The 22,201-nt window shown below is 41.7% G+C and overlaps 1 protein-coding gene across 1 annotated transcript; it reads left to right on the top strand.

The window, feature by feature from the left end:
- Positions 1-5,359: 5,359 nt before the first annotated feature.
- LOC101836932 (sentrin-specific protease 2-like) lies at positions 5,360-8,196 on the top strand. Its single transcript, XM_040738566.1, has one exon. The coding sequence runs from the start codon at positions 5,694-5,696 to the stop codon at positions 7,203-7,205; it is 1,512 nt and encodes a 503-aa protein (XP_040594500.1). The 5' UTR covers positions 5,360-5,693; the 3' UTR covers positions 7,206-8,196.
- The last annotated feature ends 14,005 nt before the right edge of the window (positions 8,197-22,201 follow it).

Raw genomic sequence — 22,201 nt, 5'->3', positions numbered from 1 at the left:
AAAAAAAAGAATCACAACCTCATTCCAGCTCTTCCTAGGACACACAACTGATCTCATCTTGTTAAATTAAAAGGGGTAAATGTACCCGAGTGTTGCTGGTATATGTCTTTAATTCCAGCACTCCAGAGGCAGAGGCAGATGGATCTCTGAGTTCAGCTGGTCATCTCTGAGGCCAGTCTGGTCTGCAGAGTGAGTTTTAGGACAGCCAGGGGGTACACAGAAAAACCCTGTCTCAGAAAAAAAAGGGGGGAATGTTATAGTACTCTCAAGGGACACAGAAAAACTGAAAAAATGTAAACATCCACTAATGATTTAAACAAAACAAAAACAGAGGCCTCTCTAAGTACGATTACAAGGAAAGTTTGTTGACCTAATAAAACCTACTGTGGGTGGAGAAACATCCAGGATATCCTATAGAAAATCAGGAATAAGATATGAGGAATGTGATTTCCCGGTAGCTGAATGCCCTTCTAGAGGTGCGAGCCAGAACAGTCAGTCAAGGGAACCTAAGTCTAAGAACTAGAAAGAGAGAAACATTGTTTAGCAAGACTTGAACCATGAAAGTGCAAGAGTAATTATAGAAAAGGTTTTATGGATCTGTGGTTGTTCAGAGATTCACCATTCTGACTCAAGTCTTAGTTTTAGTAAATTAGAAACTTTTTTTCTTAAAAAAAGACTGGTCAGGACCAAACCAGAGAGAGTTCTGGTTAGATCAGGCCCTGGCTATTGTTAGCCAAAAGGCTATATAGACAAAACCGACAAAGTTATAATCTGGGGGTTATATTCTGTCTGGGTTTGGGCAAGGCTTGATTTTGTAATGTTCAGCGGGTACTCAGCCATCCGAGCAAGCAGGCCTTTCATACAAAAGCAGAATTTAGCAGTCAGCCTGTCTAATTTTTTAGACACTTTTTTTCCCAGACTGGGTTTCTCTGTATTGTTTTGGAGGCTGTCCTGGAACTCGCTCTGTAGACCAGGCTGACCTTGAACTCACAGAGATCTGACTGCCTCTGCCTCCTGAGTGCTGGGATTAAAGGTGTGTGCCACCATCAAGGAATAGCCCAACTGTTGAGGAACGTTTGTTTACACTGCATGAGGATGAATCAACTGTGATTGATTTAATAAAGAGGTGAGTGGCAAGTATCTAGGCAGGAGAAAGATGTGGGACTTCTGGGGAGGGAGAGGAAGAGGATGAGGAAGGATGGGTGGGGCTGCCAAGGAAAATAAACAGAAGGAGAAATCTTGGAGGAGAAAAGGAGAAGGGGCAAGAGAGAAAAAGGAGAGGAGGATGGCAGGGACCAGCCACCCTGCCACCCTGCTAGCTACGGAGTAAGAGTGAAAGTAACATATACAGAAGTAGAAAAAAGAAAAAGCCCAGAGGCAAAAGGTAATCTGGATAATTTAAGAAAAGCTGGCAAGAAACCAGCCAAGAAAAGGATGGGCATTAATAAGTAATAATAGGTCTCTCAGTGTGATTTATTTGGGAGCTGGATGGTGGATCCCCCAAAAGAGTAAAAAAGAAAAAAAAAGTAAAAAGCAACCAACTATACTTTTCCTTGTTACCAATTCAGAAAAGAAACGTACATAAGAGATGTAAAGTTTATAAGGTTGAGATATGTCAATGCTTAAGTTGTTTATCTAAAAAAAAGTTTTAAGGTATAAAAAGATATTTTTAGGATGGTAATACAAGTTATGATAGAAAATGGGTTAACTATAAAACTTTGGACTCACAAAGATAAGATAGATAGTACAGTACTTTCTCCAAATTTGCCAAATACAAATGGACTAAAAATTGTGAATGTAATTTCTTTCTTTTTTTTTTTTTCGAGACAGGGTTTCTCTGTATTGTTTTGGAGGCTGTCCTGGAACTAGCTTTGTAGACCAGGCTGGCCTCGAACTCACAGAGATCCGCCTGCTTCTGCCTCCCGAGTGCTGGGATTAAAGGCATGTGCCACCACCGCCCGGCTCATGAATGTAATTCTTATCTGATATATTTTTTCATTGTATATAGCTTTAAAACTTTTCCTTTTTATTTAGATAAAGAGGGGGAAATGTTGTGGGCTATTTGTACACTGTGTGAAGATGGATTGCTGTGATTGGTGTAATAAAGATCTGAATGGCCAATAGCTAGGCGGGAGAGGATAGGCAGGACTTCTGGAAGTGATATGATAAAGAAAGCTGAAGAAGTCAGACATATGGGACAAAGGAAAGGTAACTGATAGAATGTAGATTAATAGAAACAGGTTAATTAAGTTATAAGAACTAGTTAGGAAAAAAGCCCAAGCTAAGGCCAAGCTTTCATAATTAATAAAAGTCTCTGTGTTAAGGGCTGATGGTCCCAATAAGAAAGCTTACTACATCTGATTGCACCAGGATAAGACTCATCTTGGGCCAGCTGACAGGGTACATTCAAGGTAGGAACAACTTCCTCGTGGCTTACAAAAGCTAAAAACACCTGTTTTTACAAGCCTAGCACAGTAAATTTATTCTCTAAACATAATGTTCACCATCACAAAGGCAACACAGTCATTAGGTTATACAGGGATATAAAGATCAATGTGGGAATTTGAACTCTTTTTCTCTGTTTGAGAACAAATTCCTCTGAAGTGTAATCAGAAAGAAGAGAAAGAAGCCTGGTAAGAATAAAATGAAATAACAATCATAAGAAATTCAAACCCTTCACAGAAAAAAAAAGTCCCTGTTTTCCTCACAATAAAACACTGGTATCAATATACTTACACAGTTTGCTAAGTGTTTATTTTCAGTGGTAAACAAACAATATGTCATGACTCCTTTGCTCACAATTTTGTAAAAAAAAAAACTCTGTACTTTTGGAAGCAGAAGGAAGAGCTGCTCAAGGGGTCAGAGATAATCAGTAGTCTAAGTGCTTGTTGTGTAATCATGACAACTGGCATTCAGATCCAGCACCCACTGGGAATCCACACATCTGTAACTCCAGCACCAGCTTAATTCTTCCTACTGTTTTCTAGGGATGGTTCAGGGCTTGTGTAATTGCTAGGACTGTCAACAAGGTAGTGATGTATCTTTTTCTCAATGAATCCTGTTGATAATGCTGAATTTTTATTGACTCTCTTATGGCAACTTACTGATGGTTGGTGAGCTGGTACCTGTTGTGCAACAGTTTCCTCCGAGATTGAAACATTCCATCCTGATGGGAAGCTCCTTAAACTGAAGGCAGACAACTGGAAGAGCTCAAGTCCCTGAAACTGAGCAGATTCACTAGGCCCCTCCCACCAGAGTAAGCAACAAAAGCCAAGAGTCCCTCTCAGATGGAAGGAGGCTGAGCAGCCAGGAAGACTCAGAAGAGTGACCTCGGACCAGCTACCTGGAAGAAGCAGAAACCAGTTAGCTGCTTGGAATAGGTTTACATCAACTGAGTAGCTTGGAAAGGACCCTCTCCAGCCTCTTGAGATGCCTGCATGCTGTGCAATGTCTCTAGGTTCCCAGCTTTTGTGAGCTGTCACCTGTGCTGAGGGTGGGCTATGATGATGCACCTGACTTTGTTTGAGTCATTTCTGCTCCTTTAAGTAGCCCCTTCCCCACATTACTGTAAGTAACCCCTATAAAACCCATTAGTTCACCAAGTTGGGCTTCGGTGGTGTCTGTCCTGGATTCCCTATCTTTGGAGAGTAGACAGTGTGTTTTTCATTTTCTCATGAAAAGTTTTGTCACACAACAGTACCTACTCAGATTTTTTGTTTTTGTTTTTGTTTTGTTTTCTAGAGGGTTTCTCTGTGTAGCTTTGGAGCCTATCCTGGCATTCACTCTGTAGACCAGGCTGGCCTGGAACTTACAAGAGATCCACCTGCCTCTGCCTCCCGAGGGCTGGGATTAAAAGCGTGCGCCACCAACGCCCAGCTCTACTCGTTTTTTTTTTTTTCACATTCTTTTTTTTTTTTCCAGTTTAAATTTAGATAAGAAACAAGGTTGCTTCACAAGTCAGTTCCAGGTCCCTCTCTCTTTCCCTCCCCTCCTCCCGTGCCCTCCCCCCAGCCCCCCCCATTATCCCCTCATTCCCCCAGGGAGGGTGAGGCCCTCCATGGGGGTGTCCATAGTCTGTCATTTCATATAGGGCAGGGCCTAGACCCTTCCCCGAGAGTTCAGGGTGAGAGTGCACCTCACATTGTTCTATGGGAGTCCAAAGTCCGTGTGTATACTTGGGATGGGTACTGATCTGCTGCCCAAGGCTCAATAGATTCCCTAGGCCTCCTCACTGACACCCAGATTCAGGGGGTCTTGATCAGTCCCATGCTGGATTCCCAGGCTGATGCCTGGGATTCAAGAGTTAACCTTTGTCTGGTCAGCTGTTTCTGGGGGTTAAACCAGCCCAGTCTTAATCCCTTTGATCATCAGTCCTCCCTCTCTGTTACTGGCTTTCTTGAGTTCAGCTCAGTACTTAACCGAGGGAGTCTGCCTCTTCTTCGATCAGCCACTAAATGAAGTTTCTGTTTCCCAGACTCTCTGGCCATAGGATTGTAGGCTGGCACTCCCCAGATCTATGTCTAAAATCCACATATGAGAGAGTGCATGCCATGTTTCTCTTTTTGTGACTGGGTTACCTCACTCAGGATGGTTTCTTCTAGTGTCATCCATTTGCCTGCGAATCTCATGATTCCATTATTTTTTTCTGCTGAATAGTACTCCATTGTGTAGATGTACCACATTTTCTCTATCCACTCTTCGGTTGAGGGACATCTAGTTTGCTTCCAAGTTCTGGCTATTAGTTTTTTTTTTTTTTTTTTTTTTTGGTTTTTCGAGACAGGGTTTCTCTGTGGCTTTGGAGGCTGTCCTGGAACTCTGTAGAACCAGGCTGGCCTCGAACTCACAGAGATCCTCCTGCCTCTGCCTCCCGAGTGCTGGGATTAAAGGCGTGCGCCACCAACACCCGGCTGGCTATTAGTTTTATAACTGCAAATTTCTATTTATTCTTTGTAATAGTAAGCCATTTTGAAGGGTAATTATATTTTGTTTTTTATTTGACCATGATGGGCAATTTCCTAAAAGACAAATGTACTAATCAAGATGAGCTAGGTTATGCTGAGGCAATCTAGATAACCCTTTGCTCTGGAGAGTTGTGTGATTTGTTCACAACCCTTCAACCGTCTTCCAACTACAGGACCCACTTGAGGCTGAGCAGGGCCGCCACCCTCCAAAGAACGTTGACTTACGTTCTTTCAGGTTACATCACAACCAGCTATGGAACCTTGAAAACTGTGGCTAGGGCAACCTCCGACTCAGGTATCACTCGTGAGGCTTGCCTCCGCTGTGTTAGCTGCGTGGTTAAGGCCTGGTGTCTTAACGGTGATTAGGACAATCCGTCCGATTTAGAAATTCTGAATCTTTAGCTGGTTACTGTGCTGTGGCGGGACCCTTTTAAGGAAGAAGTCCTAGAACCCCACGGGGTTTCCCACAGTGGACCCTGGTGAACTGCCAACATTTGATTATTCACCAATCGGTTGCCGACGTTGCCAGCTCAATTGACTTTATACTCCGACTGACTTACCCTGACATCCAAAGTCAACTCTGTTTATAAAGAAAAGCAATTCTGAGCTCTTCATCCTGTGGCCTGATAGGTTTCCGATCTTGAACCAACTTGCGGATTATACACTTACTGAATAAGTGATTCTCCGGACATCAGAGTCGCATCCAGCAAAGACAATTCAAGCAGTGATTCCATGTGGAAACCTGAACGGTGTGGAATGGAGATGAAGCCTGAAGCTTCCGGACAAGGTCGGAAAAGGAAAAACCAGGATGAGTTGGGGAGGGAGATGGTGCCTGAAGCTTTGGAACAAGGCAAAAAACCGAGATACCAGGATGAAGGTGGAACGAATTTGGAGTTTGAAGAGCCCAGAAAGGCTCAGAAGAGGGTATCTCAGGAACAGCGAGATCTAGAGCTTCTGAGTGAACAACCAAGCAAAGAGCAGATACAGGAACGTGGGGAAGAGAGTTCAAGACAACTAAAGCCCCTAGAGTGGGCCAAAGGTCCACAGGAGCAGGTTGTAACTGGGAAAAAGTCTGCTGATGGTGGCAAGGGTCGCAAGCGGCCCTATTGCGTCATGGAAGAATATGATCAACCCCACCAAAGGAAAAAGTACCAAAAGTTACAGCAGGTCTTTCAACCCAGTGATCATGTGAACTCTGACCCACACAGCACTCACACAACCCATATGGATACCTTGAGGGTCAAAGGTTGTGTGGAAGGGCACAGTCGTGGATCCGGAACAACTCAGCGTGATCCAAAACAATCTACTGTTGCTGCTGCAACAGAATGTCTCTCACCAGACAAGAGAGAAAAGCCGTGTTCTGAGAAATCTTCTGAAACGCAGAAGAAAGATGAAGTAAACCTTGAAGGAAGAAAGGGGCACCACTTGGAGCCTGACTTACTAGGAGCACAGACTCCATTTTCCCTGCATAGTGGCGGCAGTAGGTTACTCCCCAACAAGATGCCAGAATTCACAGCAAAGAAAATGCATGTTGCAGACCAGGAAAAGGGCAGAGGAATGGAGGAAGTCCTTGATGTTACAGAGGACATGGAAAAAGAAATCAAGAACGCACTAGGTCCAGGGCCCCAAGAGGAAATCTTGAGTAGAGCATTCAAATTGCAAATTACTAGAGGAGATATCCAGACACTAGGGAATGGTCAATGGCTCAATGATGAGATTATCAATTTTTATATGAATCTTCTGGTTAAGAGAAATGAAAATCAAGGCTACCCAGCTCTTCACGTGTTTAGCACTTTTTTTTACCCCAAACTAAACCATGGCGGCTATAGTTCTGTTAAAAGATGGACTCGAGGAATGAATCTTTTTGAAAAAGAAATTGTTCTAGTGCCTATTCACCAGAAGGTACATTGGAGCCTGATAGTAATCGACCTAAGAAAGCAGAGTATCGTATACTTCGATTCAATGGGACAGACAGGGCAGAATATTTGTGAGACCATCTTCCAATATTTACAAAACGAAAGCAAAACTCGAAGGAACATAGAGCTAGACCCTTCTGAGTGGAAGCAATACAGTGTGACATCAGAAGAGATTCCTCAACAGCTGAATGGGAGTGACTGTGGAATGTTTACTTGTAAATATGCAGATTACATTTCTAAAGACCAGCCTGTAACCTTTTCTCAGCAACACATGCCCATCTTTAGGAAGAGGATGGTGTGGGAAATTCTGCATAGTCACTTACTGTAACAACATCCACCTGGTTGCTATGGCAACCCTGCGCTTTTTCCATCAATGTTTCTATATACCTCAAGCAAGATGGTTGAAAATATTTAAAACAGATACTGAGCTATCTGACATAGATAAAGCTCACTCTTCAATGTAGTCCTAACTTGGGGAGTCCTGCCCAATGCCATCTATAGGATGCAAGTAACTACTACAAGCTTAGAAACTGCTGTTCAACCCACACAAGAACACATCTTCAAAAATATTGTTTTAATGCTAGATTTAGTTTATGAATTTAGTTGTGAATCTTCTTGTCCCACCCCAATGACTGTTTATGTTTTCATTAACTTGTTTGCCAACCTTGGCAGTTGTGATTTTTCAATAATCTGTAATTATCAATTCTATTCCTTGTTTGAACTGTTTCTTCTTGAAAAGAATGCCTGTCACAGTGTCATTCCCTGCAGAAGACCAGGAGGGGCATCAGCAGGAAGAGGAAAGAAGTGTTGACAAGCATCTCTAACGCTGGAGTTGTATTTGTTTAATTGAAGCTGTGTGTGTGTGTGTGTGTGTGTGTGTGTGTGTGTGTATGTGTGTTATGTATTTCTAAAGCTTGAAAATAGTACAAGACAGGAAAGTGAATTACACGGACTGATGCTTTTATGACTCATCATACTCTATGGGACTTGCTGAGGATGTAGAACTGTGGCCAAGCTACTGATTACCTGTTGGGACTGTTAAGAAAAGCATCGTGGTTATTTAAAGACACATTCTTTCCCTGAATTAAGGAGACCTTTTTTTGTTTTGGAAGTTGATTAACTGTAATGGTCAATATCCATTTTTATCCCAGTCTCATTGAATCTAAACCTCAGCTTTGCTAGGGCTATACTGAATTATTTGAAAAGTTTTATTCAATTTAAAGTTAAATTTTTTTACTTAATTCATTAGAGTAATATTGCTATATCCCATTGTAGAAGTGGAGATTTCATATTTAGGATTGATATTGCTAATTATACAATAATCCAATTTACATGTGATAAACTTGTATTTACTTTTTATGTTCATTATCTTACAGTTGTGTTTATGCAATTTTTATTTAATAAAGTTTAAAGTTATTCAGAACACATTTTGCAAGATCTTGTGTTCCCCGTTCCTTTTATGGTGTAGTAATTAAACCTGACTGTATGATGAAACCTGGGAAGCAGGTGCCCAGGGAATGACCTACCAGCTTAAGTCATCTATACACTGTGCACATGAGTGACGGCTATTCTGTTCTAGGCCTCACAATGAAGCTAGAATATACCAGAGAGGATCTGCTTCCTTATCTTGGGTTGTAGAGGGAGCTTGGTTGAGTAGAGTCCAGCTTGAGCCCTGTAGAGTTGCAGGGATGGGCAAACTTAATGTAATATACATAGGGACATTTATCATTGAAGCCACTCTTCATTATTGTAAACGGAAACTCAGGTCCACTGCTCACCTCTCTACCAAAAACTAAGAGACTGACATTGGTAAAAAGGAAATGGTGTCTTTATAGTTTTGACCAGATTTACAGAGAGAATATTTCTCAGTTCTGTCCAGATCTACATCTACACATCTCACCCTTTCTATACAAGTAGCTTGATGATGTATAGAAAAGACAGCATGGAGTTTGGGAAACGGCTCAGTTGGCAAAGTACTTATCTTACAAGCCTGAGGCTCTGCATTTACACCAAGGGGCCAATTAGGATAAAGCATGATGTGTGACTATGAGACGTCAAAGCCCCGATCCTTTGTAGCAGAGTGGATTTTATCTTATGTCTTTCTCTCTGGGCAACTCCTTCCTCGGGAGTGTATCTTTTCCTAATCACCTCCTTCCTTGGGAGTGTATCTTTTCCTAAGCACCTCCTTCCTTGGGAGTGTATCTTTTCCTAATCAACTGTCCTTGCTTCTTCTGCAAGCATGTGTCTCTCCTCAATTCCTTGAGGACTGAGGATCCTGGAAATCCTTTAGAAGGTCTTTCTGAACTCTGAAACATTCAGTACCAGCACTGTCTATTTTCAGGTGCTTAATGTGAATGTTCTTCAAGAAAGCAATCCACTAGCTGGAGAGATGGCGGAAAAACTAAAGCTCAGGGGTAGATGGGAGAGCTTACACTCTTACTGTGTGTAAAGCCTTGTGTTCAATCTTCAGCACCTCGTCAAAAAAAAAATAAGAGCTTGAAAGGGAAACATATACATATTTGAAAGAAGCTTTTTCAATGCCCAACAGGTAGTTAATAAAAACTACAAACTAGCCGGGCGGTGGTAGCGCACGCCTTTAATCCCAGCACTCAGGAGGCAGAGGCAGGCGGATCTCTGTGAGTTCGAGGCTGGGCTGGTCCCACAGCCTCCAAAACAATACAGAGAAACCCTGTCTTGCAAAAACAAAACAAACAAAAAAACAAAACAAAAAAACCCCTACAAACTAAAATAATTAAGTCTAACACAAGGAAAAGTGCTGCAACACATCAACAAACAGACCATCTAATAATATATAAGCACTTAATAACAAAAAAGGGAAGGAAGGCTACAAATAAAAAGAGGACTGAATGCCAGGCGGTGGTGGCTCACACCTTTAATCCCAGCCCTTGAGAAGCAGAGTCAGATGTACCTCTGTGAGTTCAGTATGGCTGATTATGGTAAAATATTTAGAAACAGTCAGTTATTAAGAAAACATCAATATAAATATGTGTGTATATACCAAATACAGCATGCATTCCAGAGAGATTTGAGCTAAGTTTAAAACAATGAGGGCATTAAAAAGAGAAAGGCAAATTTCATGATACTCAGATAGAGAACAGCTTCTGATGCAAAAAATATACCAGGAAATTACAAAAAATGAGAATGATATGTTTGGTGCTATTTAGGAATTTAAAATTTATGTGCATCAAAAGACAAGCACTAAAAAGCAAACAATATCGAAATTTATAGCAATTGTAATACAAAAATCTCTATCAGGTAGTGAGGACATAGAGCCCATGCAAATCAATGAAATTCTAAGACCTCCCCCCAAGAAAATTAATAAAAATGTACAACTCACAAGTAATGTACAAATGCTCAATAAGCATGGGAAAAATGGAAATACACAAAACAAAGCAATGCTTTTCAACCTATACACAGGTAAAGGTTCTCAAACCAAAAAAGTCTGTAGATCTATTTTATTTTCTGTGTATTAATGTTTTGGCTGCATGTATGTTTGTGTACCACATGTGTGACGACTGCTCTCAGAAGTCAGAAGGCAGTATTGGATTCCTTGGAAGTGGAATTATGGTTAGCAGCTATCTGGTCCCCAGGTTCCGGGAACCAAACCTGCGTTCTGTTGCATGAGCCACAAGTGGTCTTAACTGCTGAGCCTACTAACTCTCTCCAACCACCCCTACCCCCAAGTAAACCAATTTTAGGGAATACTCTTGAAAATGTTCAGCTAAGGGCTGGGGATATAGCTCAGTGGTGGATGCTTGACTAGCACACCTGAAGTCCTGGGTTTGATCCTTAGCACACATAAATAAGCCAGGCAGGTTGTACATTCTTACATTTTCATCCCTGGGGAAGCAGAGGCAGGAAGGTCACAAAGTTCAAGGTCGTCCTCAGCCACACAGTAAGTTTGAGGCCAACCTGGGGTACATGTGTCTGCTCTTCTCTGAGTTTTCATCAGCAGCGACAAAACTTCTGTGGGGCCACAGATACGACATCAGAGGTGCCAGGAATCATGAAGGAAAGCATGGGGGATAGTTTATAGAAAGCACGAAGGGTACAACTGTGTTCTGACATCATAAAATGATTTGAGGAGGTTATTCCTCATAGCCTGTGTTGCTAAATGCCATTAACAGTCTATTAGAGACCTCATTTAATACCCTGGGTATACCCCATGCCAAATGGCAGAGAAAGAACAGCTGGATTGGTGGACTGAAGGACACTTGTTCATAACACACATGCTTCTGAGCCAAAGAGCTGTCAGTGTTTTCCAATAATCAAGAAACATCTGGAAACTCGCTGACGTCTCTAATTTCAGGATAAGTCCCAGAGAGCCCCCTCCATGAAATCAAAGATCGCAATGTTATTAATAGTGAGGTCTGTGCAAAACAGCACTGAGCTCTGACAGCTAAAGAAACCCACAGATGGGTACCATTGTTGGGTCACAAAGCTGTAGCTTAGAAATGCTGGTGGATGTGGGAACGGGTAGCAAATGACCAGATTCAGTCAGAAGACAAAGCTTCCAAGCTGTTGCACTGCAGATGGCTCGGTTCCTTCACACCACATCTCTTCATGTTCCCTGAGTGTGCCGTGTGACATAGCTTGCCTACAGTAAAGGTAATGGAGTCTTTATAAGAGCAGAATGGGCCTGCCAGGGTAGCTGTGATGTTACAGTTATGACTTACATGTTTCAGGAGACTTGGCAGGAGCCTCCCACTAAAGACCCTCTGCAATGGAATCAGTTCTACATCCTTCCAGAATATCCCACCATGGATTTTATAAGGGCCATCTAGTGATCTGGGCAGTGATCATTACTGGGTCTGGAAAACCAGCAGAATACTGGCCATCATCAGGCTAAAGGCTTCCTATGCAACCGTGAGGACTTGAGTTTGGATCCTTAGCATTTACGTGAGAAGCCAGGTGTGGCAGCAATGCTTGTGATCCCAGGACTGGGAGGCAGAGACAAGAGGACCTTGGGGACTTGGTAGTCAGTCATCCTAGCCAGTCAGGTTCAATGAGAGACCTTGTCTCAAAAAATAAGAGAGTCCTTAATCCCAGCACTCAGAAGGCAGAAGCAGGCAGATCTCTGTAAGGCCCAGAGCAAACTGGTCTATATAGTGAGCTCCAGGCCAGCTAGGGCAACACAGAGAGGCCCTATCCCCAGTCTCAGAAAAAGAAAAAGTTGGGGGTGGGGTCTGGCCGCAGAGTCTTAGAACAACAAATGAAGGTTAGTGGTTCTGTTGATGTAATGACAAGCTTAAACACTATAAAATATAAAGGGAAGAGTGTTAAAAGAGGCCTGACACTTACGTCTGACCTTCCTTTACACATGTGTGCATGTGTGTGTGCGCGCACGTGCACACACATGTACATGTATGTATATATGCATGCACAAAGACATAGACTCTAGTACTTTGTGCCCTGTGAAGTATGCCAAAGCAACACAAAATTATATTCAGTGTACACTCTCCACTCCTGTCTACGATCAAGACACAGCAGGGAATCCTAGACTGTACAAATTGAACGACAGTATGATATCTAAAGTATAAAGCAAAGTAAGGCAGGGCCTGGAGAGATGGCTCGGATTGTTGCAGAGGATCGAGGTTCAGTTCCTAGCACCCACATGGCTCTCGCTACTGTCTAACTCTAGTTCCAGAAGATCTGCCGCCACCTCTGCATGCCTATTGTATGCAAACATACTCAGGCCTATGCACATGAAACAAAATTAAATGAATCTTTCAAAAACAAAAAGCAAGATGAAAGCTCCAAAGGGATGCAATTATGTCTCCTAGAAGAGCTGGTTTAAAGCAGGACGTGGTGGCCTCTGCCTCTAATCCAGCATTCAGGAGACCCAGACAGAAGGAGCACATGTCCTAGATCATCTGCTGCTACACACTGAGTTTGTGTCTGTGAGACCCTGTCTCAAAAACAAACAAGCAAACCAGGGCTGGAGAGGTGATCTACCAGTTAAGAGCACTGGCTGCTCTTCCAGAGGACCCAGGTTCCATTCCCAGCACCCGCACGGCGGCTCACAACTGTCCTAACTCCTATCCCAGAGGCTCTGATGTCTGCTTCTGAACTCCATATGCACAAACACACACAGGGGAAATACTCATAAATGTTAAAAATACAAATAAAAAATCTTCAAAAGAAAGAAATGGGTTGGAAAGAAGGCTCAGCAATATTCCCTCTTAACTGCATATTTTTGTGCAGTTTTGCTGTTTATAATTAAATTGTAGATATCTATTACTTTGCAAATGAGGAACAAATCTTACAAAAATGACTTCATAAATGACTATGTATTTCTACCTTGTGGTTGGAGAAACAACTTGGCTAAAATACAATGTCTCCCTAAAGAAGACACAAATATGCTTTGAGATAAAGTAAAGTGAATACAATCTTCTTCTTGCGTATACAGAGGAATGAATTCTCTTTGCAGAGCTCCATTGAGGACAAGCCATGCACACTCTATAGATTCCTTGGGAATAAACTGAGGTCTGCAGCCGACACTGGTTACAGAGACATGCCTTAAATGCTATGTTTACTATAGCTCGCACACTAACTGGAGGATCCTGCCAAAACTATTGTGTGACAGGTTTCCTTGAGATTTGTCCTGCTTTAAAACCTGCCTGTTCTTCTCCCACTCAACAGCAAAGTCATTACTGGATTCACAGTTCGCATGTGCTGATACTCGAGCAGCAGCAACCGGAAACCAATACACGTGGAGCACTGGGAATGGCTTTTAAAGGCCCTACAAAGACAACAGAATCTGCACACTCAGCTCCGCCTCAGTGAGAGTTTACGTCACTGTGTGACATTTGGAACGGCACTGCTGTAGGATCTTTGAAACCAAAATGTCAAACTGACATGAGACGGGAAAGACAAGGGACGAACTGTGCGATGACCTGGGCTGATGTAGTTAGTGTATTTTAGAGTTTGACCACTCGGACCTGCAAGGCTGACTGAGATGACTGCTTAACCTTTTCTGCTTTACTCAGATTGCATGTGCATATCCTTTCCCTTGTACGATTTGCAATTCCCATCATGCATTTGACACCATGGCACATCAGCATCCCCAGCCCCTATCAGTGCAGAAAGGAACGAAACTCTAATTTTGGAAAATCCTAACCCATTCCTGGATTTTCCCACCTCTTTCTTCACTTCAACTCAAATAATGCACTCCCCGCCACAGCCACCTTTGATTAAAGTTTTTCTATAAGATGATCTAGCCCAAATTCCAAGATGTAGCTCATTGGAGAAACTTGAATCACCTCTGGAGTGAATACCTTTGTCCTGTAACAACCTTTCTCCTTACTTTGTCTTGTCTCTGAATTCTTTCTTTTGTGGAAACAGGACATACTGGGAAGAGGTCTCTAGCCCGTCTCTATCTGTGAGGTCTTCCCAGCCTACCCCACACACAAGACTACCACTTATGGCAATTCCTTGAAAGTACAAGAGCTAAAATGAAACAGTGAAAATGGCAAATTACAAAGGATGCACCTAGCCTGTTTGGCTCTGAAATGTGTATTTTTAGTAATGGATTAGTGGTAAACAGATGACTGTCTTCATATCAAAGCTGTGTTGGTTCATAAGTGATTTTCCCTAGGCAAATGGAGTTGAAACAGAGTTAGTCTTCAGCAAGAAAGGGAAATCCCTCAGTTTGGTTGCTTCGACAATGGGTATACATACGCACTTTCATCCCTACCTAAGGAAATAAACAAATGCTTACCTACTCCCAGGGACACTTCTTCAGAGAGTACCCCCTACCTCTTTAGGGCTCCCCACTCAGTTTGTGTCTAAGACGCTCAGAGCACATCACCTTCTCTGTCTTAGTGTTGCAAGCAGGCCCTGTTTCTAACCAATTATTCTTGTGTGATTTTACTATCTGGTGACGCTGCCATCAGGACATACTCCTGGGGCTATCCAAGCAATCTCCCGAGTACCACTTAGTTTTTGTTTGCATTCTGGTTACAAAGTTATATATCCTGAGTAAGTGGGCTCCTGCCAACTCTAAACTTTCTAATTACAGCATGTTATTCAATTTGATGGTTCTTCGCTAATAGAAAAAACCCCAATTATAACACTAGAGACTTTTCAAACCAACTTTTCTTGTTTGCTTTGGAACACAGCCTACCTATGTATCTGTCTGACTTGCTGTGTAGTTGGGATTAGCTTTGAACCTGCTGTGATCCTCCTGCCTCTGCTTCCAGGGTGCCAACATTACAGGACTTACACCATTATGCTGCTTTTGAAGAAAACTTGTTGTTAAACTAATTTGGTGGTTGAGAGCCACTTTTTCCCTCCAGTATAATAGGGAAAAATTTAAAACAATAAATATACCTTCCATAAAGAAAGACCAGTGTCCAGGTGGTGGTGGCAGCACACAACTTTGACCCTAGCATTCAGGGAGCAGAGGCAGGGTTCCAGGACAGACTTGCAAGACAACCTTGTCTTGAAAGAGAAAGAAAAGAAGGGGGGGAGGGAAGGAGGGGGGAGGGAAGGAGGGAGTGAGGAAGGAAGGGAGGCAAGTGTTATATGATGAAATGCATTGCTTGTTTTGTTTTACTGAGATAAGGTCTCTCTACAGCCCTGGCTGGGCTGGGACTTGCTATGCAACCTACAATTCACAGAGTTCTGTCTGCTTGATTCTCCTCCTGATGCTGGCACTAAGGCACATGCCATCAGGCCCAGCATAAAACATCCTGATTTTTATTTGGGTGATAATCCAAATGGTTTATGTCAAATTCAAATATATTATTAAAATAATTGAAAATACAAGACTTGTTAAGTGGTTTAAAAATAAAATATTAATATTAGTTACTAAAATGTTATAGAAGTTTTTTGAAAAAGATCTATTTATTTATTTTTATTATATATACGTGTATGCCTGTAGGCCAGAAGAGGGCACCAGGTCTCATTAGGGATGGTTGTGAGCTGCCATGTGGTTGGTGGGAATTGAACTCAGGACCTCTGGAAGAACAGCCAGTGCTGTTAACTGTTTAGCCATCTCTCCAGCCCTGGAAATTTTTAATACAAATGACTACCAGTTTTTAGATTAAAAAAAAACCACTATTGAAGGAAGCAATGCTTTAGTCATATAATTTTCTTTTGTCTCTCTCTCTCTCTCTCTCTCTCTCTCTCTCTCTTTCTCTCAACAGGGTCTCTTAATATAGTCCTGGCTGTCCTGGAACCTGCTATGTAGACCAGGTTGGCCTCAAACTCACAGAGATCCCTTTGCCTATGTCTCCCAAGTTCTTGAGTTAAAGGTGTGTACTACTATGACTGGCTATGAAATGTTTTTAATGGACCAGTCAGGACTGAAACACCAATATTGGACACTATGAAAAAAGGAGCATTGTTCTAGTTAGTATTAACTGTCAACTTGGCATAGCCTGGAATGACCTCAAAAGAGAAAGAGAAAGAGAGAGAGAGAGAGAGAGAGAGAGAGAGAGAGAGAGAGAGAGAGAGAGAGAGAGAGATTGTGACCTAGACATATACGCCAAATAAGCCCTTTTTTTTTTCCAGAAACTGAGTTTGCTCAGAGTGCTTTATCACGACAGAAAGGAAAGTAGAACAAGTATTTGTAAGAAGATGAATGAGGCAAAAGGGAACTAGGCTATTAAGTTTCTTTCCAAGGTTCCTTTTTTAAAGAATAGAAACTATTTACCTTTTATTTGTAGTTAGTCTTCCATTTAAATTACTTTATATAGCATATATTTAAACACATTTAATAAACAGTATCAAAGTTCAAAAACAAGTTTGCAAATACATCTGTTTTTCTTCATCTGGGACTGGATCCAGGACCTCACATATGCAGAGCAAGCAACTCTACCAACCCACAAAACAGCCACCCACCAGTAAGAACTAAAAACCCTTTCAGTCACAAGAATGGAAAGATAAAAATAAAACATTTACTCTAATGGAATACAAAGCACGCATTTCAAAACAGTACACGTTTGTGACCAGCTGCTTTTAACTGCTAATTTCCTTTCTTCTCTTTTTTGATAACACAATTCTTTATTGATTCTTTAGGAATTTCACATCATGCTCCCCAATCCCACTCACCTCCCTGTCTTCCAAATTTGCCCCTCACCACTGCAGTTTCCATCTACCAAAAAAGGAAGCCCCCCCAAATTAATTAGAAAAAAAACAAAGCAAGCAAACTGATCCTTCCTCTCACCAACACCTCGTCATTCATCCTAGTGGTATTGGGAGCTGTGGCGTGTCATACATTATACCCCTAGTCCAGTCAACCCTACACACAAATGTTCATTGCAATGAGTTCAAGGCCTCTGGCACACCATCATTGCTGGTCCCTGAAACTCCTCTTGGATATTCTGCTGTTGCCTCAGTCGTGGAGATCCTGCGGATGGTTTCAAAGGACCTGTCCCTTCATTCATGCAGCAGGTCATAGAAGGGATAGATGTTAGGCTGGGAAACTCAAGGCCAGGATATGGTCCTGGGTGGTTTAGCTAGTAATTTTCAAAGTAAAAAATTTTGCTCAACAAATTTAACTGTATAACCTGAACCCTGCTAACCTCTCATAGCCAGGGCATAGAGCACCCCTTACTTGATTGAATTCCAAAAGCCCACTCTAACACCATCTGTGGTGGAAACTTTAGGGGATTTTACAACTCATCTATGTAGTTCTTTCGTTTTTGTACCTATGCTTGTCTTCCTATGCCCCAAATAGAATCAATTCTGCAAAACCTTCAGTAAATAGTAAAGTGTGAACAAGCGGCAGTCACAATCATTACAGCCGACATCTGTATTTATTAGCAGCTATCCAGAAACCCCAAAGTACAATGTATTGAGGTGTAACTAAAACAACATAAAGTTAACTTCCCTGGGGGAGGCATCCTTCATTCTATAGCCCAAGCTGACCTTGAACTTGGACTTCACCACAGGCCACAGTGAACCGATCCTGAGGGTGTGCATAGTAGGGGAGCTGACCACCCCCTCAGCTAAGGCTACCATTGAGGCTGCATCGAGGTCAACTGTGGTTGACCCACCACAGTAGCATCTACTCCATCTGGGGCTCACTGGAGCAGGTGAAGGGACTGGTCCTGTGGAACGATACCTACAAGATCTCCAAGACTCATGGCAGCCACAGGATAGCCCAGAGGAGTTCCAGTGAGGATCCAGAAACCAGAGGCCTTGAACCAGACTAGTGACTCACTGCAATAGATGTGTGCAGTAAAACTGATGGGACAAAGAGGTATCCTATGTCACTTACTGAAGCCTCCATTGCCACCAGGATGAATGAAGAGCTGTTGGAAGGGCAAGAAAGAAAGAGAAGTGAAGATTTTTGTTGCGGTGGTTTTGCTTTTCTTTTTCTTTTATTTGTTTTCTTGCTTACTTTGTTTTGTTTCTTTGGGGGAGGCTTGGCAGAGATGAAGGAGGGCTATAGGGAGACTGGGAGGTGAGTAGAATTGGGGTACATGATGTGAATAAAGAGGTTAAAAAATAAAATAAATGTATTATGAAGGCCAGGCATAGTGGCTCGTGTCTTTAGTTTCAGCATTCAAGAGGCAGAGGCAGGTGGATCCCTGTAAGGTCAAGGCCAGCCTGGTCTACATAACAAGTTCCAGGACAACTAGGGCTACATATAGACCTTGTCTAAAAATAACTAATTAATTAATTAATTAATAAAAATTAGCTAAGTAATTTACTTGATGAATCTTTTTTCTTTTCTTTTTTTTTTTTTCTTTTTCTTTTTTTTTTTTTTTTTTGGTGTTTTTCGAGACAGGGTTTCTCTGTATTGTTTTGGAGGCTGTCCTGGAACTCACTTGGTAGACCAGGCTGGCCTCAAACTCACAGAGATCCGCCTGCCTCTGCCTCCCAAGTGCTGGGATTAAAGGCATGTGCCACCAACGCTTAGCTGACTTGATGAATCTTGATGAATGTAATTATTATTTAAGTAAGTTATCATTAGTGTCATAGGTAGAAATTGTTTTTGATGTAAAATATCGACTCACTATTTGGGCTCCCAAGGCAATAAAAATTCAGCATATCTACCTTCATTTGTGTCTGTCTCCCTTACTCTCTAGATATGTCATCACATGTATTACAACTCAGCATTAGCTATGCTAATTACTGAAGAAGTGTCTGTTTAAAAACCAAGGCTAGCTAACCTATCTCCAACAGTTCAGAGAGAAGAGAGACTGAGGCAGCTTATCACAGCTTTCATGATGTCCTATTCTGGATCCCCAAAGGATACCTAAATGTCTCCAGACATTGTTTCAAATCTGTGGCTATCTTGGATTCCAGGAATAACAGCATCTCAAAGAGAAACTGTCCCCTCAGCAGTGGGGACAGCAATGTGGGAGCAGAGCTCAGATATGGTCAGTCAGACCACAGAGATAAGGGCCAAGCAGATCACACACTGACCAAAACTGCTCCCTTAACACTTCCTCTGTATAAATCTGAAGTTCATTTCCATGCCCGAGGATGGACTTGTGGTCGCTGAACCCCTTTATCTGTACCTCCCAACACACCCACATTCCTTAACCCTTCCCTGCCTGTCATCACTACATGTCTCTGTAATTAGTGCGGTGTGGCAGACAGCTGAGCCTAGTCTGTTGGGATTCTCAGAGCTCTTGCCCTAAAACTCCAGTGACATCACCATAGTGGTTTTGATTGAATTCCTCTAGCAACTAATAATGCTGAGCTTGTCTTTTTTGTGCTTATTCGCATCACCTCTGAAGAACCCTTGCTTTGTATGTGAAGAAATCCATTGTGAGTTCTGCCTCCTCACTGTGACACGGAAAACTCAAATGCCCACTCTCTTGTAGCTAGAACAGTCTCTTGTAAGTGTGTCTCCCAGACTCTGCCAATCAGACAGATGAATGTGGTTGTTTCTAGCAGAAGCTGCTTAGTGTTGCAATGGCAGAAAGGTCAAATCTTGGCTCACAATTCCAGTGTTCGGGGATGCAACAGCAGATTCCTTTTTCCTTTCTTCTTTCTTTCTTTCTTTCCTTCCGTCCTTCCTTCTTTCTTTCTTTTTCTTTTTAAACAGGATTTCTCTGTGCATCCCTGGCTGTCCTGGAAATTGCTCTGTCGACCAGGCTGTCCTCCAACTAAGAGATCCATCAGTCTTTGCTACTCGAGTCCTGCGATTAAAAGTGTGGGTCACCACACCCGGATAACAGTAGTTTCTTAATGAAAATAGTATAAAGTCATACAGAACCAGCCTCAAGCCAAATTATACAGCACTATCCATAATAATTATTATTGTCAGGGCCTCCATCTGTCTCCTAAGGGCTGGGATTAAAGGCTTGTATCATCATTCCTGGCAGCAATTCTTTAGGCTGCTCAGTATCTACTTAATAAGATCCTTTTGTGTGCTGTCATTATTTTGAAAGAAAGGATAGGTTTATTCTGTCTAGCTCAAGACTGAAATTCTAGAATATATGTCAAGTGCTTTAGAATAATACTTAATGGGAAAGTGAGAATTGCAGAGGACCCATATCAGGTAGCTCAATCCCACCTCCTGAGTGCTGAGATTAAGCATGTGTGCCACCACCACCTGGTCTCAGTTGGTTTGTATTTTGTGACAGGGTTCTTATGTATAACAGGCTGGCCTCAAAATGGCATTGATAAGTGTTGTAAAACTATCTAAAACTTGTTATAAAATAGTATTCCAATACTTCTGGTGCTGGAGTGAGTGAACAGCTAGTTAACCAATTAAAATTTAATGATAACATTATGAAACCTGTCAATAATACTGCTTTTCTTTCTGAACATCATTCTAACTTCAAAACACCAGACTGACAACCTATCACAATTCATGCTTCAACACTGGTCAATATTTTCTCAACAATTACAGAAACAACCTTGTCAGTTTAAACACAATAACCAATAGGTAATGTTTGTTGCCAATGATAGCATGAGCTTTCAGAAAATTTATTTTGAAAACATTTTTGTTAGCTATGAGATGAGTCTGACATCTTACCAAGTAACACTTAATAGGTGGCAGAGTCAATGAATGGAATTTAAAATTTTTATTGAATGAAACATGGCAGAGTACGGAAGGCCTGCACAACTATCATATCTACAACTCCAGTTCCAAGGGACCCAATGCCCTCTTCTGATATTCCAGGAATTACATATACACGGTGCATAAATATGCATGAAGACAAAACACCTATAAGAATAATACACACACAAAGTTTTTAAAAGACCAATACGAATTTGAGAATGTTAAAATTGTATATACCCTCTAGAATGTAAAAAAGCCATTCATGCGCAAAATCAACTAATGCACCATAGCCCAACACAGCCTGAAAGCTTGCTGATAGGGTTTTCTAATTGACTTTAAGAAACTATCACTCTCAAATAAAAATGCTCTAAAACTGAATTTCCCTCTTGATGTTTTTTAAAGTTTTGTTTTATTATTTTAAATTATATATGTGTAACAGAGGTCAGGGGTATTGGGACGCCTCAAGAGCTGGGGTGAGTGTTGGGAGCTACCAGACACAGGGACTGGGCATTTATCTCCAGTTCTCCTTCATTGCTGAAGTTTGTTTTTGGTTTTGTTTTGTTTTTTTTGTTTTTTTTTTTTTTTTGAGGCAGCGATGAGACATCTCTGTGTAGCCCAGACTTTCCTGGAACTCACCCTGGAGACCAGGCTTGCCTGGAACACCAAGATCTGCTTTCCTCTGCCTCCTGAATGCTGGGATTAAGCATGTGTGCCACCACAACCTGGTCTCGGTTTGTATTTTGTGACAGGGTTCTTTTGTATATCAGGCTGTCCTCAAAATGGCATTGATAAGTGTTCTAAAACTTGTTATAAAATAGTATTAGTTAAATGTCAGATTATAATTTCCTGTTTTAATGACTTATTTTATTTTTTGTGCATTGGTGTTTTGCCAGCATGTAGATCTGTGTGAGGTGTCAGAAGCCCTTGAACTGGAGTCACAGACAGTTGTGAGCTGCCATGTGGGTATTGGGAATTTAATGAGTCCCGATCCTTTGAAAGAACAGTCATTACTCCAGTCCCAATTTATAATTTCTTATACTAACGCAATTTAAAATCGCTAAAAGTCTTATTATCGCACAGACTTGGTGGTAGGACAAGAAGTAGTGATTGCCTTCAGGAAAGTGAGAGGGACAGACGATATTTTTTCCTTTTTAAATTCAAAACAGCTTTAAAACTTAGTCTTAATTATTTTGTGTGCCTTTCATGTATGTGTACATGACTCTCCGGTGGAGGTAGATGACAGCTTGTTGGAGTCAGTCCTTTATTTCCACCATGTGCATTCCAAGATCAAACTTGAAAGAGGCTTGTTGCAAGCACCTTTACCCGACTGT

The sequence above is a fragment of the Mesocricetus auratus genome, unplaced genomic scaffold, assembly GCF_017639785.1.
Source record: "Mesocricetus auratus isolate SY011 unplaced genomic scaffold, BCM_Maur_2.0 Super-Scaffold_100676, whole genome shotgun sequence".
Taxonomy (NCBI): domain Eukaryota; kingdom Metazoa; phylum Chordata; class Mammalia; order Rodentia; family Cricetidae; genus Mesocricetus; species Mesocricetus auratus.
This window is presented reverse-complemented; position numbering and strand designations above follow the sequence as displayed.

Coding starts and splice junctions, on each gene's coding strand:
- LOC101836932 (XM_040738566.1), top strand. CDS start 5,694: ATGTGGAAACCTGAACGGTGTGGAATGGAGATGAAGCCTGAAGCTTCC.